At 39.0% G+C, this 21,119-nt stretch overlaps 1 protein-coding gene across 2 annotated transcripts in view; it reads right to left on the bottom strand.

Moving 5' to 3' along the window:
* Window positions 1-20,220, bottom strand: part of cpne5b (copine Vb) — a 119,106-nt gene extending 98,886 nt beyond the window's left edge. For both annotated transcript variants that reach the window (XM_057362045.1, XM_057362046.1), the window contains exon 1: window positions 19,792-20,220. In XM_057362045.1, coding sequence (XP_057218028.1) covers window positions 19,792-19,901 — 110 coding nt within the window. In that variant the 5' untranslated portion in view covers window positions 19,902-20,220. The remainder of the gene's footprint in view (window positions 1-19,791) is intronic.
* Between the last annotated feature and the right edge of the window lie 899 nt (window positions 20,221-21,119).

Below are 21,119 nucleotides of genomic sequence, written 5' to 3'. Positions count from 1 at the left end.
CTAAATATTACACATTGCACCTTTAAGGCAAAATGTTAAAAAGGTGACTGCTGTGTTAAGTATCAACCTGATACCATCACAGAATTATGTGATCTGCTTCTTCTTTGGAAATCACAATATGAATTTAGGGCTGTCACGATTATGAAATTTGACTGACGATTAATTGCCTAATAAATCATTGCGATTATGACAATTAATTGTCTGTTTTAGGGCTTTGACGATTATGACGATGAATTGTCTGTTTTTGAGCTTTGACATTTAATTCTCATACATTTTTGATTCAGCGATTGAAACGACCATATTGTTCTGAATACAAGACTATGTTTTTTTCTTAGAAATACATCGGAAAAAATTGGGTCATCATATATTTAAGGTTTAGGCTTTTACCTGTCAATAATACAACCGCCAAATACTTGTAAATTAAGAAAATTGATCAGGTGTGAATTGAAGCCACCATTAAAATACTATCAGTCATAGAAAATCTTCTAGTCTATTTTTTTCTCACTCGCAAGACTACAATAAAATTTTACTTGTGTGTTAATGAAATTTTGGTAGATTGGTTTTCATACTGAGATTTGCTTAAATAATATTAAATTGTACTGCAGGTAATTTGTATATGTTTTTTTTTTTTTAAGTGATTGTGTTGTGTTGGTACATTTTACAAGTATTACCATGCTTTAGTAACAATATATACACTAAAATATGCAATATGCAGATGCACTACAGCTCCCCCCTAGTGTCTTCTATAGAGATGTGCAATAATTGCGATGATCTGAAACCATCGCGATGAGGTCAAACAATCGCGATGAGACGATTATTTAATAATCGTGACAGCCCTATATGAATTTACAAAAACCTCAGTCACTGATGTGTTATTTTCATAGTCATTTCCTGGCAGAGTAAAGGCCATTGCACATTGAGTCTGAAATTTGCGTATGCAATTTCCGCACGTTAAAAAATAAATACAACCTCACGTTGTGTCAATCACATTTACACACTGGCTCCAATATTTTCATCCGTCATAAAAAAATTCAGACTGGGTTCGATTTTCTGCGTTTGGACAATTCAGAGACACCGTACAAACGAGCTCCAAATACGAAAAAAACGCATACGAAAATTTCGGAATGTATGTGCAAAGACCTTATGCGTGTCCCTGTCTGGCTCCCTTTGAGTTTAAACAAACACCCCCCACAGAGAACACACTGGTGACACATCACCTACTGAGACAGTGTCACTGGTACACGGAAGAGTAGTACCCGTTCCTGCCCCTAAAGTGTCTCGAATCAGCTCTGTCACTCCTCTTCTCAATGGCACCTGTGCAGCGAAGTTAGCAAGTACTCAGAAAGAGAGGATTGAGCTCCATTTGCTCCATTAGCAGGCTATTTTAGTCCCAGGGCTGGAGATAATGCCCACGGTTAAGGCTGTTGAGGGGAAAGACAAGTGATATCTTTGAGATAAAGGGACGGATATTTGAGATTTGACCCCAAGTATTGTAATATAGGGCTGATTATAAAGCTCTCTGAATAACAGTCACATTCGGTCACCTGGTTGTTGACTCGCTGGCCCCAATTCAACATGTTCCCTTGTCTCCTCCTGTATCTATCCACCATCTTTCCTAGAACCACATGCCACTTCCTTTCATGCAAGTGCTTTCTGTTTCATGCACCGGTAGATCACGTACACCTTCACATGCACTACACAGTGTGTGTTCCACTCCGGTGCGTTGAAGAAGATTACCAACACAGCACGATTTCTTCAACTCGTAGAACCCATTGTCAGCCATTGCACAAGGTTGTTGTAAAAACGTCAGACAGATGAAGTGCTCCAAAATGGGTTTAGTGTTTGTTGTGAACTTGTTACAGGAACATGTTGTACTAGGGCTCGGCAGAAACATGAGGGATAATTTAACCCAGGTCTTGTCACACATTATAAAAGAGTTCTGGAACAGCTGGAGAATCCGTTGAGGGAACAAACAGAAATGTTTAAAAGCATGAAATGGGAAGAAAAACAGTGTGGTCTCAAATTATGTGAACAAAACCGACAGCAATAAACTTGATGCAACAACTGTCAGAACCTAACACGGTGTACTAAGCAGCCGCAACAAGTCAACGGCGAGTTATTTTCCTGTCCATACTGAAGTGATGCATGACACGATGTATGGACAACCAACACAATCTTACAGAAATTCTTAACTATTTAGGATTTTTATGAGGTGGTTAAAGGGGAACTATAAAGGGACAAGGATACTTTTTGTGGGCAAACAAACAAAAATAACGACTATATTCACCGATTTCCTGACTTCCGTGTTAGTTTCCAACGCGCATTCACAGGAGCATCTGGGGTCAGCACCGTAATCGCGTCATGGTGCTCCCATGAACACATGTTGGAACTAACTAGGAAGTCAGGAAATTGTTGAATATACTGTAGTTATTTTTGTTTGTTGTCGAATGACTTGAGGGTGAGTAATTCGTGACAGAATTACTGTCACATACATGTTCACATATGACATTGACAATGGCGCTTTTTTAGTTTAAAAAATGCTCGCAGCGTTGTGGTTACAAATAGCAGCCAGCAATGTTCAAAGATAGCATTTGTGCACAAAGACAGCTTAGAGAGACAGGCTTCATAGGCAGCGTGATAAAATTATATTTGAATTATAAACAGATAGCGTCTTTGCTATAACCAATCACATATTTAAAAACTACAATACAAATTTCGTTTTTTGAAATTATTGTATAAACTTACATTTATACAAAACTATGATCCAACGTGAGTTTAGGCCGCCATTTTATTTTTTCGTGCTTGAGCCTTCTCGACCAATCACGTTCCTTGCATGTTCCTTGCAACGACAGGTCTCTGGTTAGCTGTGAAAAAGGTGCTTGGCGTAGGGCGTTTTTTCAGAAAAGTTGAACTTTTTTTAATCTCAAAAGACCCTCTGAGCTGCAGAAAAATACTCCGGTGCTGGCGTTTAAAAAAACGTTCAGGACTTTTTTGAAAACACAGTTTACTCTATAGGATTATCATGCAAAACAGATGCTAGCAGCTTCAAAAAAGAATTCAAGTGTGAACACGGCCTTATTTGTACGTATTTGTACGATTTGCTTTCATGCCAGTGATAGTTAGGTTTGGGGTGGGGCTTCAGTATTTTGCCAATTCCCAGAGATCACATTGTCACAACATATTTCGCAACTTCCATAATGTGATGTATTTCTGAAATGAATTCTCTAAATTAACTGCCATCAAACAGCAAGAGTTTAGAAAGGCATTACCCACAACAACAGCCCAAAACAGTAAGTGGCCATATCTGATGGCACCACACAACCTCACTCAGATCAACTGAAAAGAAAAGTCATTTTAGAGCCATTTTACATTTGGATGAAACATTACAAAGACTTTTTCGCATAACACTACACAATAAACCAGGAATCTGTTTTTGAGAAAGTAAATATGGTCCATTGTGTGGGCCAGTTTGGACGAATGAGATATAACTGTTGTCCAGGTAAGCAAAAAATAACCAATGAAGCCTTAATGCTTGTCTGCAAAACTGATTTAGTGTTCAGTCTAGGAGCTCTCACGGGCAACACTTTATGATGCTTCTTATTCTGGGTGTTTCTGTCTCCATGAATGTCAATAAAAATATTCTTTCAAATGTAAAATGTACTGATAAATTTCCCTTGCACTGACAAGAACTGCGAAACATTTCCAGCAGAAGCGCCAGCTTCCTCACATCAAACGACACACAAAGTGTGCCGCAACGGGTTGCCATGACAACCTCAAAACTGATGTTATTATCGGACTGTTGGACCTGTCAGAACCACGTCAGACATCATATTGAGAGGCAGAGTACCATATGTTATGTAATGGATAAAAATGCAGACTATGTGAATTGATGCATTTCAAACAGATGGATTGATTGAGTCTCGTACTCATCAGACAAATAAAACACAAACGAGTGGACAACATCACAACAAACAGGCTGTCTGAAGAGATGCCATTAGCACAGTTAGTGCCACCAACACCCTGTTTGATGGACTTAACATAAACAACGCCTGAACAACTTTCATCGCAACCCATTCGGATGCAATCGATGAGCTCGTACACCCACACACCTCAATGTAGTTCTTGAGTTTCAGCCTCAGATCTGACCCATCTAAAATGGTCCCCTGATATCAGCCTTTGAGTTTTCAATGCTAATGATATGCATATACAGAGGCGTGTTATATCCTGACAAGCGGCATATGGCGAAGTTTGTTTATGGCTTTCGCTCAAGGGTGCGTTTCCCGAACAACAACAGTACGATGCATCGTTTAAGAAACTAACTAGCTACTCACGACTGTTTCCCGAAAACATAGTAACTTTGTCGCACATCTGTCGTTTAAACAACGTTGGTTCAACAACATAGTTGATGACGTCACATAGGTGGTGGAGTAATACCTTTTCTATTTATAGTAATTTACCTCTTCTAATTAATTCGTTTAGATCGATTTAATGTTATATTATTACTGTAAATAATGTACACTGCATCTGAAAACTATTTTTGTGATCGTATTTTTGCTCTCTATAGATTTATTTCACGATATTTAACTCATTCATAAGTTTCCTCCTACGTAACTCCGCCCAGGGATTCCCAAGGGTCCTAGAGGGCCAGTTGCATGCACACTTTTAAAAAAAACAACGCTTCTATTTTCTTGACAAACTAAAAGATGTAAAATTGAATTTGTATATTTAGAATGATGGATATGGAATGCACTGCATGTTGCTTGCTTACCTTGCTCAAGAGAATGATGCATGTAAGTCTACATGTCATAATAGGAACTATGCTTCTAACCACAGCTCTAGACCTGTAGTTGCAACCACGCAACTTTGCGATGCTGCTTACGATTGATCGTTGGAACAAGGGTTTCGGGAAACACTTGAATCGTTGAACTATGCTGAAACGACGGAACTTGCGACCATAGTTGGCTAACTATGCTTTTGGGAAACGCACCCCAGAATGATCTCTTTATTAACATTGAGAATTAGAATTGATATCCGAGGCCATAGTGCATGACTGATTATGTGTCTCAAGAACAGGTTTCCAGTCATGGGCAGCCTATTATAATAGATATTGCATGGTTACAATTTGCTCCAACGACAACAAAACCCCTTCACTCCCTGAAGCAATTATGCCACTGGTCTCAGGAGAGTTATATCCCGTAGTTTGGAACATTTTAGTTTGAATGATTTTGCGAGAATCGAGCTACTTCAAGTCAGCCAATCTTCTCCTCAAGTCCAGGCATGTCTCCTCTGTTCTGGAAATCCTCCGGAGTCTGAAAGCTTTCGGTTGCTCTGGGCTTGGGAATTCTCGCTCTCTCTCGTTCCGCATGCTAATGTCGAGTTTTCCCCCACTCCGCAACCCAGATCAGTCCCATGGTGCGAATCTGCGGTGGCCGGGCCATGTTGCCGCAAGGCCTAATTGGCTTTCATCCTTTTGATAAAAATCTCGATGTGCAATGCAAACCAAGCCGGGATCGATCTGGATGCCCACACAGTATGCTGTTCCCACCGTCTATTTAATTATTCACTCCGGCCAGCTGCCCCTTCAGGGCTTTTCCATGCGGTGTGTGAAATGGTAGAGGTAGGGATGTAGAGGAGAGCTTGGTTATTGCGGGGTGTATTACTCGAAACTGCGACAGTCTCTCTCTCCAGGGGTAGAAAGTGACACCGCAGTGCCAATACGGGGTCCCTAACAGGAAGCAACATCAAATCTGTGTCATTTTGATGCTGAAATACTTTCTCTTACTTTAATAAGCGGAGGCAATTAAGAGATACGCAAGACTAACAAAAACGTGTTCATGACTCTTCTGTGGAACACAAAAGAAGATATTTTGAGAAATGTCTCTTTTGCTTTTGAGTCATCCCTGATGGTTTTGTTCAGGTAACACAACCTTGTCTCAACGCTGCAGTTCTGTGTGTCTAAAAAGTGATGTACGAATCCCAGAACAACAAAAGTGCCCGATGCATGTGGAGGACGTGTCTCTACCACACCTGCCAAGTGCTCCCTGTTCCTGTACGGTCTCTTCAAATAAGCCCTCACTCAATGTTCAGGTTCAGCTCTCTGTAGAATGGTTGTATTGTCTTCCGAGGTTTTCCTTTCGAGGAATCTGCTTTGATGATATTGCTATCCTTCTCTCTCTATAACCCCTGCCCATGGCTAATGTCACAACTCTTTTCTTTTGCCTCTGTCTCTCTCTCCCCTCAGTATCTCACTTTTGCACACACAACTCCATGTCACATATCTCTGGCCGACGAGTTTCATTTATAAAACATTCCTGGAAATGTTCTACTTAATTAAAATGTGATAAAAGATCTGTACAAATGCTTTAATCTGAACAATCTTTAGTAAATGTTTTAAGCTTTGCTTTGGAGAAATGGTATTGGCTTTTCCTTGCGACCATGACAGTTCTGACATATTCAGTGGAGCTAATTGGAAGTGTAATTCTCCACAAAGAGATCAAATCTATCCACGTATTTAAAGCCAAGATATGCGCCAAACCCACTCACTTGCTCTCTAAAATAAAACTGAAGATGGTATTTTGATGATCATTTTGTTCCCATAAGAAATAATTTAAAAGGTGCAATCTGTAACTTTTGCCTCTGTATCGCCATCTTTATTAGAAACATAAAATTGCAGGTTATTTACTTTACTTATCTTTAAGTGGGTTAAAGTTAAATGACATCAAACTTATGTTCAACTTAATAATTATATTATACGCTTATTGTTGCAAATCGGGGTATCAGTTTTCAACTTTTTCATCACCTTTTTTGTAAAAAAAAATGTACGTACTCCAGCTGAAAAAAAACATGACTTGAAAAAACAAGCACACTTGTTCATGTACTGTTGACTACAGCAGAATACATGTTTTAAACTGATCTCTTTTTTGCAAAATAAATGAATAAAATAATTAATGTGCTTACAAAGGAAGTCAACACGGCACAGCACTACCGTGGGATTAACCATAAAACACATTTTGAAAGCTATTTGAATAGCCACAAGACAGGGGTGAGCACAAAACTATTTTAATTACATTGCTAAGAAACCTTAACTGTACATCTATATTTAATATTTTATGACATGCAGAGATTTAAACACTTTAAATTTTCACATGATGACAAGAAAACCATGAAAGACTGGAATGTCTAAATTATTTTCTGTGGTAAACAACAGCATTAAACTAATTGGTTTTGACATAGCCTGATTTGTTTTGAATCTGGAACATTGTTAGAAGATTTGGGAAACATTTGATAATGCAATATCGCTGGAGTAGTTGTGTATGTCGTGTTCTTATGTCTTCGTGGCTGTGATTAGGCCAGAGGCACGAGGCCGAGAGCCGGAGGCAATCACAGCCGTGCAGATATAAGAACACTACATAGACGACTAAGAGAGCGATATTGCATTTATACATCAGTTCGACGGCACAAGTGTGTAGATAAACCTGAAACAACGTCGGAGTGTCTTTAAACCCCTCCGGTTTTAAAGGAAATGGGGAACTACTTTCTTCCGCCACGAATCCAAGCCCAGCATAACAGATAAGCCTCCGCTACTAAATCCAAACAATCACTTCTTTTCAATTTGCGCTGTGCTGAGAGAGACTTTTAAATGGCAACTCACTGAGAATGTGTTAATCCCATTTCTATGATCTTGATCGAGACGATCGCGTCCCGCACTGTAATATTTTTAAACAATGAGTGCACAGCGCTGTGAATAAATTGCTAGAGACACCGCCAACACTGACAACGTTTAGTTTCAATTAAGTGTGTTCCAATTATCATGGTGTACGGTCGCCACCTAGTGGCCATTTTCCAGTATTGAAGTTTGCGCAGTGTTGCGATTTAGATCTCATTCATTTTACAGCAGTAGCCTAGTTTCGGTTCACAACGCGAACAATCTTTGCCTTGGAGAAAGATATGCCTGTAAGTTTACTTACTATCTGTAAGCGTTCATATTATGTGTTAACATAATATTGATTCTTGGAAGTTAAATTGTGATTGATATAATGATAATGAAAGAAAGTCTCATCGCATCACATGAACACCCATGTGCAGATCGCAGTGCACGCGTTTATATGTTGGCTATACCAAACAAATTAATGTGCAGTTAGTCATTTCATATCTTGTTTATTGTATGCCAGTTTTACAAAAAAAAGAGAAAGCATCACAGAAGTAAACATTCTGGAAAGGATAAACTGCTTCGTGTGTTTTTTGCTAGCAATCTAACTTCTTCAGAGTAACGCAGTTGCGAGGACAGCATAGTCCGAGTTAGTTTAGTGGCGGAGTGATACAGACCGTCAGTGAAGCGGTTCAACGGTCAATTCCCGTGATGATCCTAGTGGAATATCTCACGGCTATCAGCCAATCAGATTCGAGAACCAGAGATTACTGATGTATAAATGTATACATCACACATTATTACTTTACAATGTGTCCGTTTTGTTTCAATTTTGTGACCTCACAATTGAACCATCCAGGGTTAAAGCAATTGAAGTGCATCAAATCCATCTAAACTGACTTTAAAAGAAGGCATTTTAACATGTCCCAAACCTACGTTTTTGTTTAAAAAAGTGACAGCCCCACCCCTGCATGGTGATTGGTCAGAAGCTGTGCTTTCTTTCCTCAGCTACTATCACAGAGATTATGTATTTTTGTACGCAAAACCCAAGCGCATTAGCATTTTAGCACTATCGGGTTTCATCGCCCCAAAGTCAATGTCTCTTTAATGGGTTTTTGCTTGTAGACTTGTGGTTCACAAAACCTCTAAATATTTTCACAGTTTATTCTATTGACACACAGCACACCAGTTATAATAACCCGCTCATGATTTTTTAAAGCTTTATTGTGTCTTAAAACCGGCGGTTACTCACAAGTTGCTAAAAGCTATTATTTTAATAGCATACCAACAGTCATTTACTGCTTACATGTAAAAGATTATAGCTTCTAATGGAAGGGTGGTGTGTAATGATTATCCTATATATATCTTTTTAATGTATGTTAGCCGTTATAAAAGCACTTAGGCACTTAAGGACATGTTATATTGTGAAAACAATCATGGCTGAAGTCACGAGGACAAACAATGCCTTTCAAGTGTGAATTTATTCACAATATCTTTTCCTCTTGTAATACTTCAAAGCTTAAATAACCAAAGTGGACCCTAAATTCATCACGCTCCTTCCAAGCACACCATTCATTTATGTGCATTGAGACTTGAATTGGACCTTTGATAAAGAGAGGGATTGGATTTACTCCTACACGCTCTGCACGCTATTTCTCTAGTTTGGGTAAAAAGGTGGCAAATGAAGAACTGAAGCACTCCGAATGAATCACTTGAAGGGCTGATCTCGAAGCTTCAGAGGGACAGAAGATCAGCTCAAGCCTTTAATAAACAGCTTGTTTGTGATCTTTCACCCCACACACCAGTGTTGCTGAAACAGACCTGTGGCCTCAGGCACACAGCGACAGCTGAATCCTCACCGCAGAATTTCATAGAATGTTATCTGGCCTGGCTCCTACTCTCAAGCTCCAACACAATAGACAAAAGATATCTCTGAAAACCCTCTTAAAACTTCTCAGCATCCCAAAGAAAGTGACCACACGATGGTCCACAAAAAAAAGATTAAACGAACCACAGTTAAAGCAAATTACGGTGTATAAAATCCCAGCAACTCGATCAAAGGAACAGAAATTTCAACATGTCCCAAACCTCGCTGGTGTTGAACAGCTGTACCCAGCATGCTCTGTCTTGGCAAGGGAATTCTCTCTAATAAAAAACCCCTAATGCTACTTATTCATCATCAAGCTGTGGGAAGCAGTGCGGCGTTTCATGCGATGAGCCCTGTCAGAGAACATATGTTGGCAAAATGAGCACCACTACCGGTGAACATCATTCAGCCAGCCAAACTGACACTTTATTAAACTGACACTGATTAAATAAAATAAGAAATTGAAACCGGAAGTGACTCTGGACCAGTGTTTACATCTTGCAAAGTGGTCTATATAATAAAACAAGATGTTATTTTTTTAAACAATTTTAAACTTTAAACAGATAGTTTTGACAGCAAATCATTATTTCTTTCTTTTTTTCGTTTGTTCTTTCTTTCTTTATTTCTTTCTTTATTTCTTTATTTCTTTCTTGCTTTTAAAGACAATCAGTTTCTTTAAACGGTCAAATCTGATCAATCCAATTTCAAATCCAGTTTTTAAGGTCCGAATGTGCAGGTATTTATGATATTTGATCTACCATGATTTTTTTTATTGCTGTTACATAAAACAAATATTTTTTTCCTGTCTACCTTATAAAAAAAAGCCTTATCTTAAAATGCATATAGGCGACTGTTTTTTTTTCAATACAAACCAATTCTGCTAATAGAACAAGTCTAAATAACCTGTTAAAATGAATGAACAAATTCAGAAACTGCAAGTTGTGTCAACATAAAAAATTACTTTAAAATAGGGCTGTCAAAAGATTAATCGCGATTAATCGCATCCAGAATAAAAGTTTGTGTTTACATAATATATCTGTGTACTGTGCATAATAATTTTGTATTTATTAACACATACACATCCTTGGCATATATTTAAGAAAAATCTAAAAATTAATAAACATTTATATATCATTTCAATTATTGGTAAATATAAATAAATACATGTAAATATTTCCTAAATATGTATAGTTGTGTATGTGTATAGATTTATAAATACAAAATGAATATGCACAGTACATAGACATATGTTATGTAAACACAAACCTTTATTCTGGATGCGATTAATCACAATTAATCGTTTGACAGCCCTACTTTAAAACAACTAAACTGTGAACTTACATAAGATGTACATTTATAATATACATTTAACATTTTTTGTAAAGTATATTATTTTAATATATTTTTACTGGAAAACAACACTGACTCTAAAAGCATTTTTGCAGTGTGAATGATCATGCTGAACCAGAATAGTTACATTTAGCCATCTAGCCTATGCTCATAAACTCCCAAACTTTGTTAAATAAAATACTTTATAAACTTTATGAAATACTTTAATAACTTTTTTTAATAAGTTGAATCACATCACTGCTTTATGGTGTCAAAGTTCTTTCATCCACTAGTAATTTAATAATAGCATCTGAGACTCATTACCAGACTCTCTCTCTTGAATTCTAAACCGGACCTGTCTCTCTGATGGTCTTGAGACAGCAAGCATATATAACCGGGTCTCTCTCTGTTCTCCGGAGCCTTTCAGCCAGGTGTGTGCGTGCAGGTGTGATAAGACTGACGAAGGGTACTGGGGCGTCCCGCTGCCCCGCACACATCAATTCTGCCACCGTAATCAGTATTCTTTGGAGTTTCATGCTCCTCGCTTTAAGCTAAGGATGTTTATCTGCTCAAGAAAGGATCCACGTGGCCTGTCGTGTCTGGTCAATTTAGTCATGGAGAACAGGAGGCAGATCCTTTCTCTGATAGAGGAAGGAAGAGATTTTGCACATGCCAGATGGAAAGGAGGAAGCACATTAAATGGCAATTGAATACTGACAGACTTTGGCCAATTAGCATAAATCCTAGTTCACTTAAAAGATTTTATTGGCCAAGAACTGATAACTCAGACAGGAAGCATTGTTAGATCCACAAATAAATAATCACAGTTCATTTTGGATGAACACAAGACCTCTCATATACACACACAGGAGAGCACCGATGGCCACCATAAGTTGACTTTATGGAAATTCTTACATATTAAAGGTCCCGTGTGTAATTTTTATGGAGGATCTATTGACAGAAATGCAATATAATATACATAACGATGTCTTCAGAGGTGTAAAGACCTTACATAATGAAGTGTTATGTTTTTATTATCTTAGGATGTGCTATTTCTATCTACGTACACCGCGGATCCCCTTACATGGAATTCACCATGTTGTTTCTATAGTAGCCCTAAACGGACAAACTGCTCCACATTCATCAATATGTTCATAAATATCTCCTTCAGCAAAGAATTGAAAACGTGACAACATCTTAGTTTTGTGTCAGCCACCATAGTGCTTCGAAAGGGAGGGGTGGAGTGAGCCATTGGTTGCAATTCACAACCTCACCCCTAGATGACGCTAAATTTCATACACTGGACCTTTTCGGTTGCTTTTGGCCAAAATGAAAGCACTTGGAAAACATCAGCTATATTTACTTATCAAGTGGCTCATGAGCGCATTTGCTAAATCATTTTACTAAAATTTAAAAGACATCAGAAAAGCTCTTCTGCTTCACATAAAGTTGGTTTCCCCACACGCATGGTGACCATAACAGCGAAGATGAAAAATTGTGTGTTATTTACAGCATCTCAGCCGCGTTCGTCAGAAAAACTAATAAAAAGCTCAGGTCAGCCATACCTAAGAGCTATTTGTGAGAGGTTGAGTCCAGATTGACAATTGGCATGTGTTACTGGGAACACGGGTCAAACCTCAGGATTAGAAAAATCAATGTTCGTGGTGATCAAAACAGGCCAGGTTCTTCTAGTTGTCCATTGGGGATTTCGTGGCTGTCGCCATGTCTGTCTTAAACAGCAATCTCTATGTGATCCTTATATAAGAGGCCAAGACACCGGCAACTGAGCGACATTCCTGTTGGTTTAAATCATCTCAGGTAATTGGACTTTTGGGTCTCTTGGGCTAAAAATTGATCGAAATGTGTAATCATGATTAATCTACAATTTTTTCTAGTTAACGTGTTAATGCTTTGAGATGATTTTCAAGGACATAAAAATAAACAACAGACAAGGATTTGTGTAATTATTATAGGTTTGGTGATTTGGACTCATTTTCATGTATATTATGCGTTGGTGCTACAGTATTTATCTCATTCACGCAAAAAAATCACAGGATTTAATTGCAAATCTACAAAGATTCAATAACATGAATAAATTTTACACTTATAGGTATAATTATGGACTTTTGGGTCTGGGATGTAAATTGGTTAAAACTTTTAGATACGATGAATCTAGTTAATGTGTTAATGCTTTATGCTTATTTTGAAGGACTGAAAAATAAATAACAGACAAGGATTTGAGTAATTACTCTAGGTTTGGTAATTTGGATGAGACTCCTTCATCATAAACATATTATGCACTGATGCTATTTATCTAAAAAAATCACAAAATGTAATTGCAAATCTGCACAGATTTAAAAGTAGACATAAATTCACCACACTTTTCCCTGCCATAATCTTGTATGTGTAATGATGTTTGCAGCTGGTCTGCTCATTAATCGCTCGTTAGCGTTACCATTTCTATGAAGGGTGACATTTTGTGGCCAATATTTCATTTGTTAAGCTTAGATGATAACAGCATTTAACCACACAAAAAATAGCAAATTACTTTTTTTGTTAAATGCCCCATCTGGATTTTATTTACACATTATCCATTAATGAATAAATGGCTGCTTCTGTGGGGACATTTATTTGTGTGTGTGTGACATTTCAATTAACTATAGCTGCAAATTACGAAATCGCACAAACCGGTTCTACCGTCAAAGTGAATAAATGAATTAACAGCTTTTGAAAATCTTAAAAATCTCTAAATTAAACATAATGAATTAATTGCATGCATTAACTGCCAGCCCTAGGGTATGCGTCGAATGTTTTCTTGTTTAAATCCTTATCGTTTCAACGGACTGATGGCGTATTGTCTCCTGAATGTGTTGTTTTTCATTAGAGCGACTGCTGAATGTGGGCAGAGTGTCGACACTGCTCACCTCCGAGATGCAATCTTTGTATTATTGCTTCAAATTCCATCCCTACAAATCAGACGATCCGCAGACTTGAAAGCCGCCCACTCTGCGCAGTATTTAGCAGAGGGCAGCACAAATCGAAGACGATTTTAGGGGTTACAAATGGGATAAGTGGAGCACAAGCGATGCCACCTGCCCCACAGTGCGCCATTGTCCAGCCTTCAGCAGCCTGCAGAGAGAGCGTTTAATGTAGCAGAAAATAAAGCCACAGTTCATGAAGCTCTCAGGGGACCGTGAAGTGCAGCAGCTTTCAAGGATTACTTCATAATATGAAGTCCTGGGAGATGCAAGAATATAGTGTCAGAATTTGATCACTTGCAGTCCTCCTGAACGGCAGCCGGGGATAGTCAGTGAGTTAGTGGAGCTCTGGAATGAAACCAGATGGTTGTTGAATCAAACAAATGGTAGAAATGGGACATCCTATGGTTAACTATGAGGACAGTCTATGAGAGAAGTGTGGTCGACTGTGGCGGGCCAGATCTCTGTGATCTGACAGCAATGCGTCCGATAAAGGAAAAAGATCTTCGACATCGCCATTGTCAACAGCGCTTGAGAACTCTCGATCTGCGTGTGGTGTAATGCGTCTTCCTTTTTATCCAGCTACAGTAATCCCATTCTTATCTCACACGCCCCGAACAGCAGAAACTGCGTCACCAGGGCTTTTCTGCGACAGGTTTTTTGACGTCAGGCTTATCATTGTGACAGGGATTATAATGAGAGAACAAGTAATTGCTCTGAAATCACAGTAATTACTTATTAAAGACCATAAATTACATATAAAAGGCCGTCATTTTTATTTTCCCCTGAAGCCAGCGAAGAACAGTGAATCACCATATCTGATAGTTTGAGAAAACAGGAGGGGTCTGTGAGATCTGTCCCAAATACATGCTGACATTTGATAGTAAGGATTCTCTATAATGTGATTGGCTGTTTGAAGCGATCAATTATCTTTTCAGCCCATCCCACACAACGCACACAGAATAATAAAATGGGGAGGAATCTGTGCATATTGAACCATAGGCCTGCTTTGTGTTTATCTTCTAAAGGGGCAAAGTAAACAACCTCATTGTAAAAAATAGAATTTTACAGAATTATTCTGTTATTTCTTACAGATTTTCCATGTATAATGTCAAAAAAGTGTAATTGTACAGAATTTTCAGTTTTTTTACAGATTATTCATGTATTTTTGAAATCCAGCCAAAAATGTAAAATTACAGAAGACCACAAATTTACAAGAAAAACAGGGGAAAACTGTTATTTTACGGTTTCAGTTTTTTTACAGTATTTTTTTACAGCGCTGCTTTAGGGTCTCTGATGATGACTCGTGACATTCTGTCTCATTAAAGCAATATTAATGTTCAAATTAGTATATAGATAAAGAACAAAATCCAGTATACTCTTAAAAATAAAGGTGCATGAAACGTTCTTCACAGCAATGCCATAGACGAACCATTTTTGGTTTCACAAAGAACCATTCAGTCAAAGGTTCTTTAAAGAACCATCTCTTTCTTTCCTTTTTATAATTTGAAGAACCTTTTTCGCCAAACAGAGAGGTTCTTCGGATGTTCTTTATGAGACCATTTCCACAAAAAAAGGTTCTTCTATGGCATCGTGAAGCACCTTTATTTTTAAGAGTGCAAGAACAGAGATGGCACACCTGAAAACATCAAAAGCACAATTCTATTAATACAAACCACCCCAAGTTTGATTGATCTTCGCCAACATCCCTTTCAAGTTTATCGCTAGCTGTTGAATAATTTCATCGCTGCAATTAGATTAAAACCAGGACATTTCTAGTTACAGTAGAAGGTAAAAGGAGGCGATGCAAACCTTCCTGATATGAGGTTAAAGTGGCTCACGGTGATAAAAACACCTTAATTAAAGATTTGGTAATATTGTCTAAACAGTGATGGGGTGGGTTGAGTGGTTTACATTATGAGGAACATCAATTTTTACAGTAATGTGACTGTATGAATTCTTAATGTGTTATAAATGTTGCATGAGCAGATTGGAACACGCTCCTGTTTGCATAGAAATAGGTTTATGGCAGAAGTACACATGGGAAAAAGTTGAGTGGTGGGTAATATCAAGTCCACGGCGCAATATTATTATGGCATATGCGCACAAAGAATAAAACACATCTCATTGATAATACAAGAGATTCAATTGGGACCCCATGTGATCCAAAACCACATAACCGTCAGAAGACGGCTGTAAGTCAGATGTAACAAAGTCTATCGGCTGGACCGCTACAAACTTGGTGAAATCCATTATAGATTTAATCTGCGGATCTCTTTGTTTGTCACTCTATGACAACAGCTCTCAGTCAAGCCCTGTGTGACAAGAATGTCAATTCGAGTCGCCAGGGTAAATGAATGTCCTGCCAATAGAATCACATGTATGTCTTTCACCTCTTCTGCTAATCTGTGGCCTGAGGTCACATCCAAACACACAACTGAAGTCTACAAACAATATCTATGCCTCATTTCCATGACATACAGTATATGTGCATAAACATATGCGTGTTTGTTTTATACTATACAGTATGTGAATATTTAATAATAACCTTATTAGCCTACATACGCTTATAAGGATTGAATAAATATCTGTTATGAAAAACCTGTCATCATTTACTCACCCTCAGATCTCATCCCCCATTGATTTCCATAGTATTTATTCTTCCTATGGGAGTCATTGGTGGATGAAATCTGTTTGGTTACTGACATTCTTCCAAATATCTTCATTTGTGTTCATCAGAACAAAATAAATTTATACAGGTTTGGAACAACCTGAGGGTGAGTAAATGACGACAAAATGTTCATTTTGGGGTGAACTGTCCCTTTAAATCAGTGTGCACTGTGAACTGAACAAACTAATAATGCTGCTCCTGCTGATATGTATGAGGACTTTCAAAATAAGCGCACTTGAGTTTCGCCAATGGATTTCACACTTATTATTCATTGGTGTTTTGACTCAAGTTGTATCCTCAAAGGGAGTTACAAATCAATACTGTTCACTATTTATTAATGATGTGTTAGCAATAAATGCAAGGGCGGAGAGAAAAGGAACAAACGGTCCACAGGTGCAGACAGCTATAAATCACCATGTACAAACGTGTTCTTTCTCCCTTTATCTGCAAGTATCAACATCATCAACACCTCCCTGCTCACCGGCACTTTTCCATCCACATTCAAACAGGCCCAGGTCACGGCCCTACTGAAGAAACCCACATTGGACCCCTCTACTACTGACAGTTACAGACCTGTCTCTCTCCTCCCATTTATTGCGAAAACACTTGAAAGGGCAGCTTTCAACCAGGTGTCGTCCTACCTATCCCAGAACAAACTACTGGATGACAAGCAGTCTGGCTTCAAAACAAACCAATCCACTGAGACTGCAATTCTGTCGGTCACAGAAGCACTGCGGCTAGCCAAGGCGGAATCTAAATCCTCGGTCCTGATTCTGCTAGACCTATCTGCAGCGTTTGACACTGTCAATCACCAGATACTGCTAGCAACCCTGTCATCTCTAGGAATCTCAGGCTCTCCTCTCCGCTGGTTCAAATCCTACCTCTCCGGCAGATCCTTCAGGGTGTCATGGAGGGGCTCACTGTCCACTGCTCACCACATGATCACTGGGGTCCCGCAGAGATCGGTGCTTGGACCGCTGCTTTTTTCCATCTACATGACATCCTTGGGACCCATCATACGGGCACACGGCTTGTCCTATCACTGTTATGCTGACGACACCCAGATCTACATCTCGTTTCACCCAGACGATACCACTGTAGCAGCTCGCATTACAGCCTGCCTAGAAGACATCTCAGCTTGGATGAAAGAGCATCACCTCCAGCTGAACCCTGCCAAGACGGAACTACTTGTGTTTCCGGCACACCCCGTGGTGCAACACGATCTCACAATCCAACTTGGCAATACCACAATCACTCCTTCCAAAACAGCCAGGAACTTCGGAGTCATATTTGATGAACAGCTGACCTTCAATGATCACATTGCAAAGACAACGCGGTCATGCCGATATGCCTTATTCAACATCAGAAAGGTTAGACCCTATCTCACTGAGCATGCGGCACAACTCCTTGTCCAGGCCCTGGTAATCTCAAAGTTGGACTACTGCAATGCTCTCCTTGCTGGTCTTCCTGCAAAGGCTATCAAACCGCTCCAGCTGGTTCAGAACGCAGCAGCACGCCTCGTCTTCCAACAGCCCAAAAGGGCTCATGTGACACCCCTTTTCATCTCTCTCCACTGGCTACCGGTTGAAGCCCGTATCAGATTCAAGTCACTAATGCTTGCCTACAGGACTATCACTGGATCTGCACTGGCATACTTTCACACCCTCCTACACTCCTACACCCCATCAAGAACCCTGCGTTCAGCAAACCAGCGGCGTCTTGTATTGCCTTCTCATAAGGGCAGTAAATCACTTTCCCGCTCATTCACAACTCCTTCCTGGTGGAACATTCTTTCTAACTCGGTCCGGTCAACCACATCTCTCACAACATTCAAAAAACTACTTAAAACCCATCTCTTCTGTGAATACTTGACAGACAAATGAGAAAAAAAACCTAACCCTCTCTCTTTCTCTCAACAGGTATAGCTTTGTTGAAACCAGTAACTTTGTATTAGCACCTATTGTATTATTGCTCCTGTATGACATATCGCTTATTGCTCCCTAAACTCTTTGTAAGTCGCTTTGGATAAAAGTGTCTGCTAAATAACTAAATGTAAATGTAAGTAACTTCAAATCAAGACAAATCACCGCGGCATGAAATAACTGCACTTATCCACAGAGATTCTTTTGCATTTAGATGCAATTAATCACCTCTCGGGAAACTAACTCAGATGCATCATCAGTACTGTAGACATGAATTCATTTTTAAATGAACGTCTTCACAGAAGCATTTAACCAAACCAAGCACTACCAATTCCATCATGCCACTTGATTTCATGAATATGCATATCATACTGGGAAATTCCTGAAGTGAGTCACATTTATAAGGCTGATTGGCTCTGTGTTTCAAAGTTTCTCTTATGAAGATGCTACGATTTTATGTTGGGAGGAAATTTTACTGCTCTGTTAATGGTAATGGCTGAAAATGTCAAACCGTAAAGGTTAGAGTTAAAAGGAAAACGAATTTTGCACAGCAAAGATATAAAACAGCGCATCTAATTTACAATAATCTAAGTTATGATGCAGTGTGTTTATATAGACAAAATAACTCAATAGAGACAATACAGATGCTTCGAGCATCTCTAAAATACATAGTCTGTAGCCTGGAGTGTAGTTCTACTCGTAATAAATAATGAATGCACGAGCAACACAAACAACAGCTTATAATGCATGCCCCACATATGTTAGCGACACAAAAGCACAAGCACACTCACACATTCTATTCAATTCAATGAATATTTTCACTTTTGCATAAATAAATCCATAATGTAAGCTTAAATAAATCTTACGCACGCGTAAGATTGCGAGAGCTCCACTAGGAAAATCAATGCGAAAGAGTTGAAACACTTGTTATTGCATATAATCTCCATATTTGTCATCATGTTATGTTAGGCTGAATTACAGTGACAAATTATGTAATAGTTGTAATACTTTGAACAAGAAGCATCATCTATTATTCATGCATACCTTTTTTTGCGTGCAGTCGCAACTGTCCCCACCCATAACCAAAACTTGCAGCTCTCGATAGAAAATGTATACACAAAACAAAAGTAACCAAATCGATAGAAGCTGTTGCCTTTATGGCGTTATATTTCAGTGTTACACGATGATTTTTTCTTGAAAAATTGTTACATGCAACATTTAATATGATATTTTATTAGTCATTCTCACGAAAATATAAACAAGCTAAAGTTTTGTGAGAACTTTCGTGCGTAAATCATCAGAAATTAGACTGCACCTCAGGAAAGAAAGGCGCGTATTGATGCGCGCGCTGTCAGATCAGACATGAATCGTCTTACCTGCACGAAACTGTGATCTCCACTTTGGTGGCGGGGATGTTTCCCGTTAACGGGTCGAACTCGTAGACCGAAGCCATGTCGTCCAGTTTGTCCATGATGTCTCCCTCCATGAGCGCGCGGGGCTCGGGGCAGTTCCACGGCTCGCGCAGCCTGGTCCCGCGGACGCTTTCACGGTCCCTCTCGGACCACCCCGGAGTTAACAAGGCCAGGGTATTAATGAAGAGTCCACACTACAACTCAAGAAACTTGACCGGGGTGCAAAGTCGGGGGAAAGTCGATTGCAACTGCGGTAGGAAATCACGCTGGTGGCTGGGTGGTAAGCTGCAGTTCATCACGAGAGAGAACGAGAGGAATCTAGTGTGCACATCAAGTGGTCTACATGCGCGCACATTAAAGAGCATCCTGCGCTCTCCAGCCCTACCCTCTCTATAACACGCCCATGCGTACTACAGCTCTCTCCAGTTGCACTAAATATAGGAGAGTTGCAAAAAGCGCTGGGCGTTGAACAACAAATAAGAGGTGAATCGAAATTCTGTCACTAAACGGCATTTTAATGCGAGATATAAAATCATAATCCTAAAAGACAGCGAGTGACAGATTGATGGGAAGATATGCAAAGTGCCATCAGAATCCATGGACATGGACGCGTTGGTTTTATGAAATGGCTTAAACTGAAAAACAGTGATTCTGAATAAATAATAACATGTATTATAATCATCATTATAAGTCCTGTCAAGTAATATAAATCATTAGCCATATTGTTGACTTTTAACGTACCAAACAACAAACCTTAAATGGCTATTGCCGTTTTTTTTACATCGACCACTCATTCTTTCACGATTTACAGTGAGAACTAACCCTTACCTAACATTAAAACCTAAAACAGTTTATTTCATCTGTTGAATTTAATTGAAAATTGACCCAGGAGTGCTGAAATTTCATATAGAAGCACCGGCACGCGCTGTTTGTTATCTCTTTCTCTTGCGATAATTCATATTTTGCCTTTACGCGTCATTGCTAATGCCCATTTAATGAATTAATATAGCTCTACATTACCTGAATAATAAAATGTGATGGCATCCTTATAAAAAACAATATAAAGAGCATTACTGATTGGTCCAGTTTTCATTGTGTATCCACACAACGTTGATAAAACGTTTATAGCACCGACCTTGAATTGTAGTAACGTGTGTGCGCATTTCAGCACCACGTCGCGTGGACAGCACCACAGAGCCAAGCGTCAATAAGTTCAGTGAATCACTAAAGACGTACTTGTTGAATAACTGTTCAACTACAACACTTGTTCCTTGACAAGCCTAAATCGTTCC

This window comes from Triplophysa rosa, linkage group LG20 (genome assembly GCF_024868665.1).
Source record: "Triplophysa rosa linkage group LG20, Trosa_1v2, whole genome shotgun sequence".
Lineage (NCBI taxonomy): Eukaryota > Metazoa > Chordata > Actinopteri > Cypriniformes > Nemacheilidae > Triplophysa > Triplophysa rosa.
The sequence above is the reverse complement of the archived record's forward strand: the minus strand, read 5'-3'. Positions and strand labels throughout refer to the sequence as shown.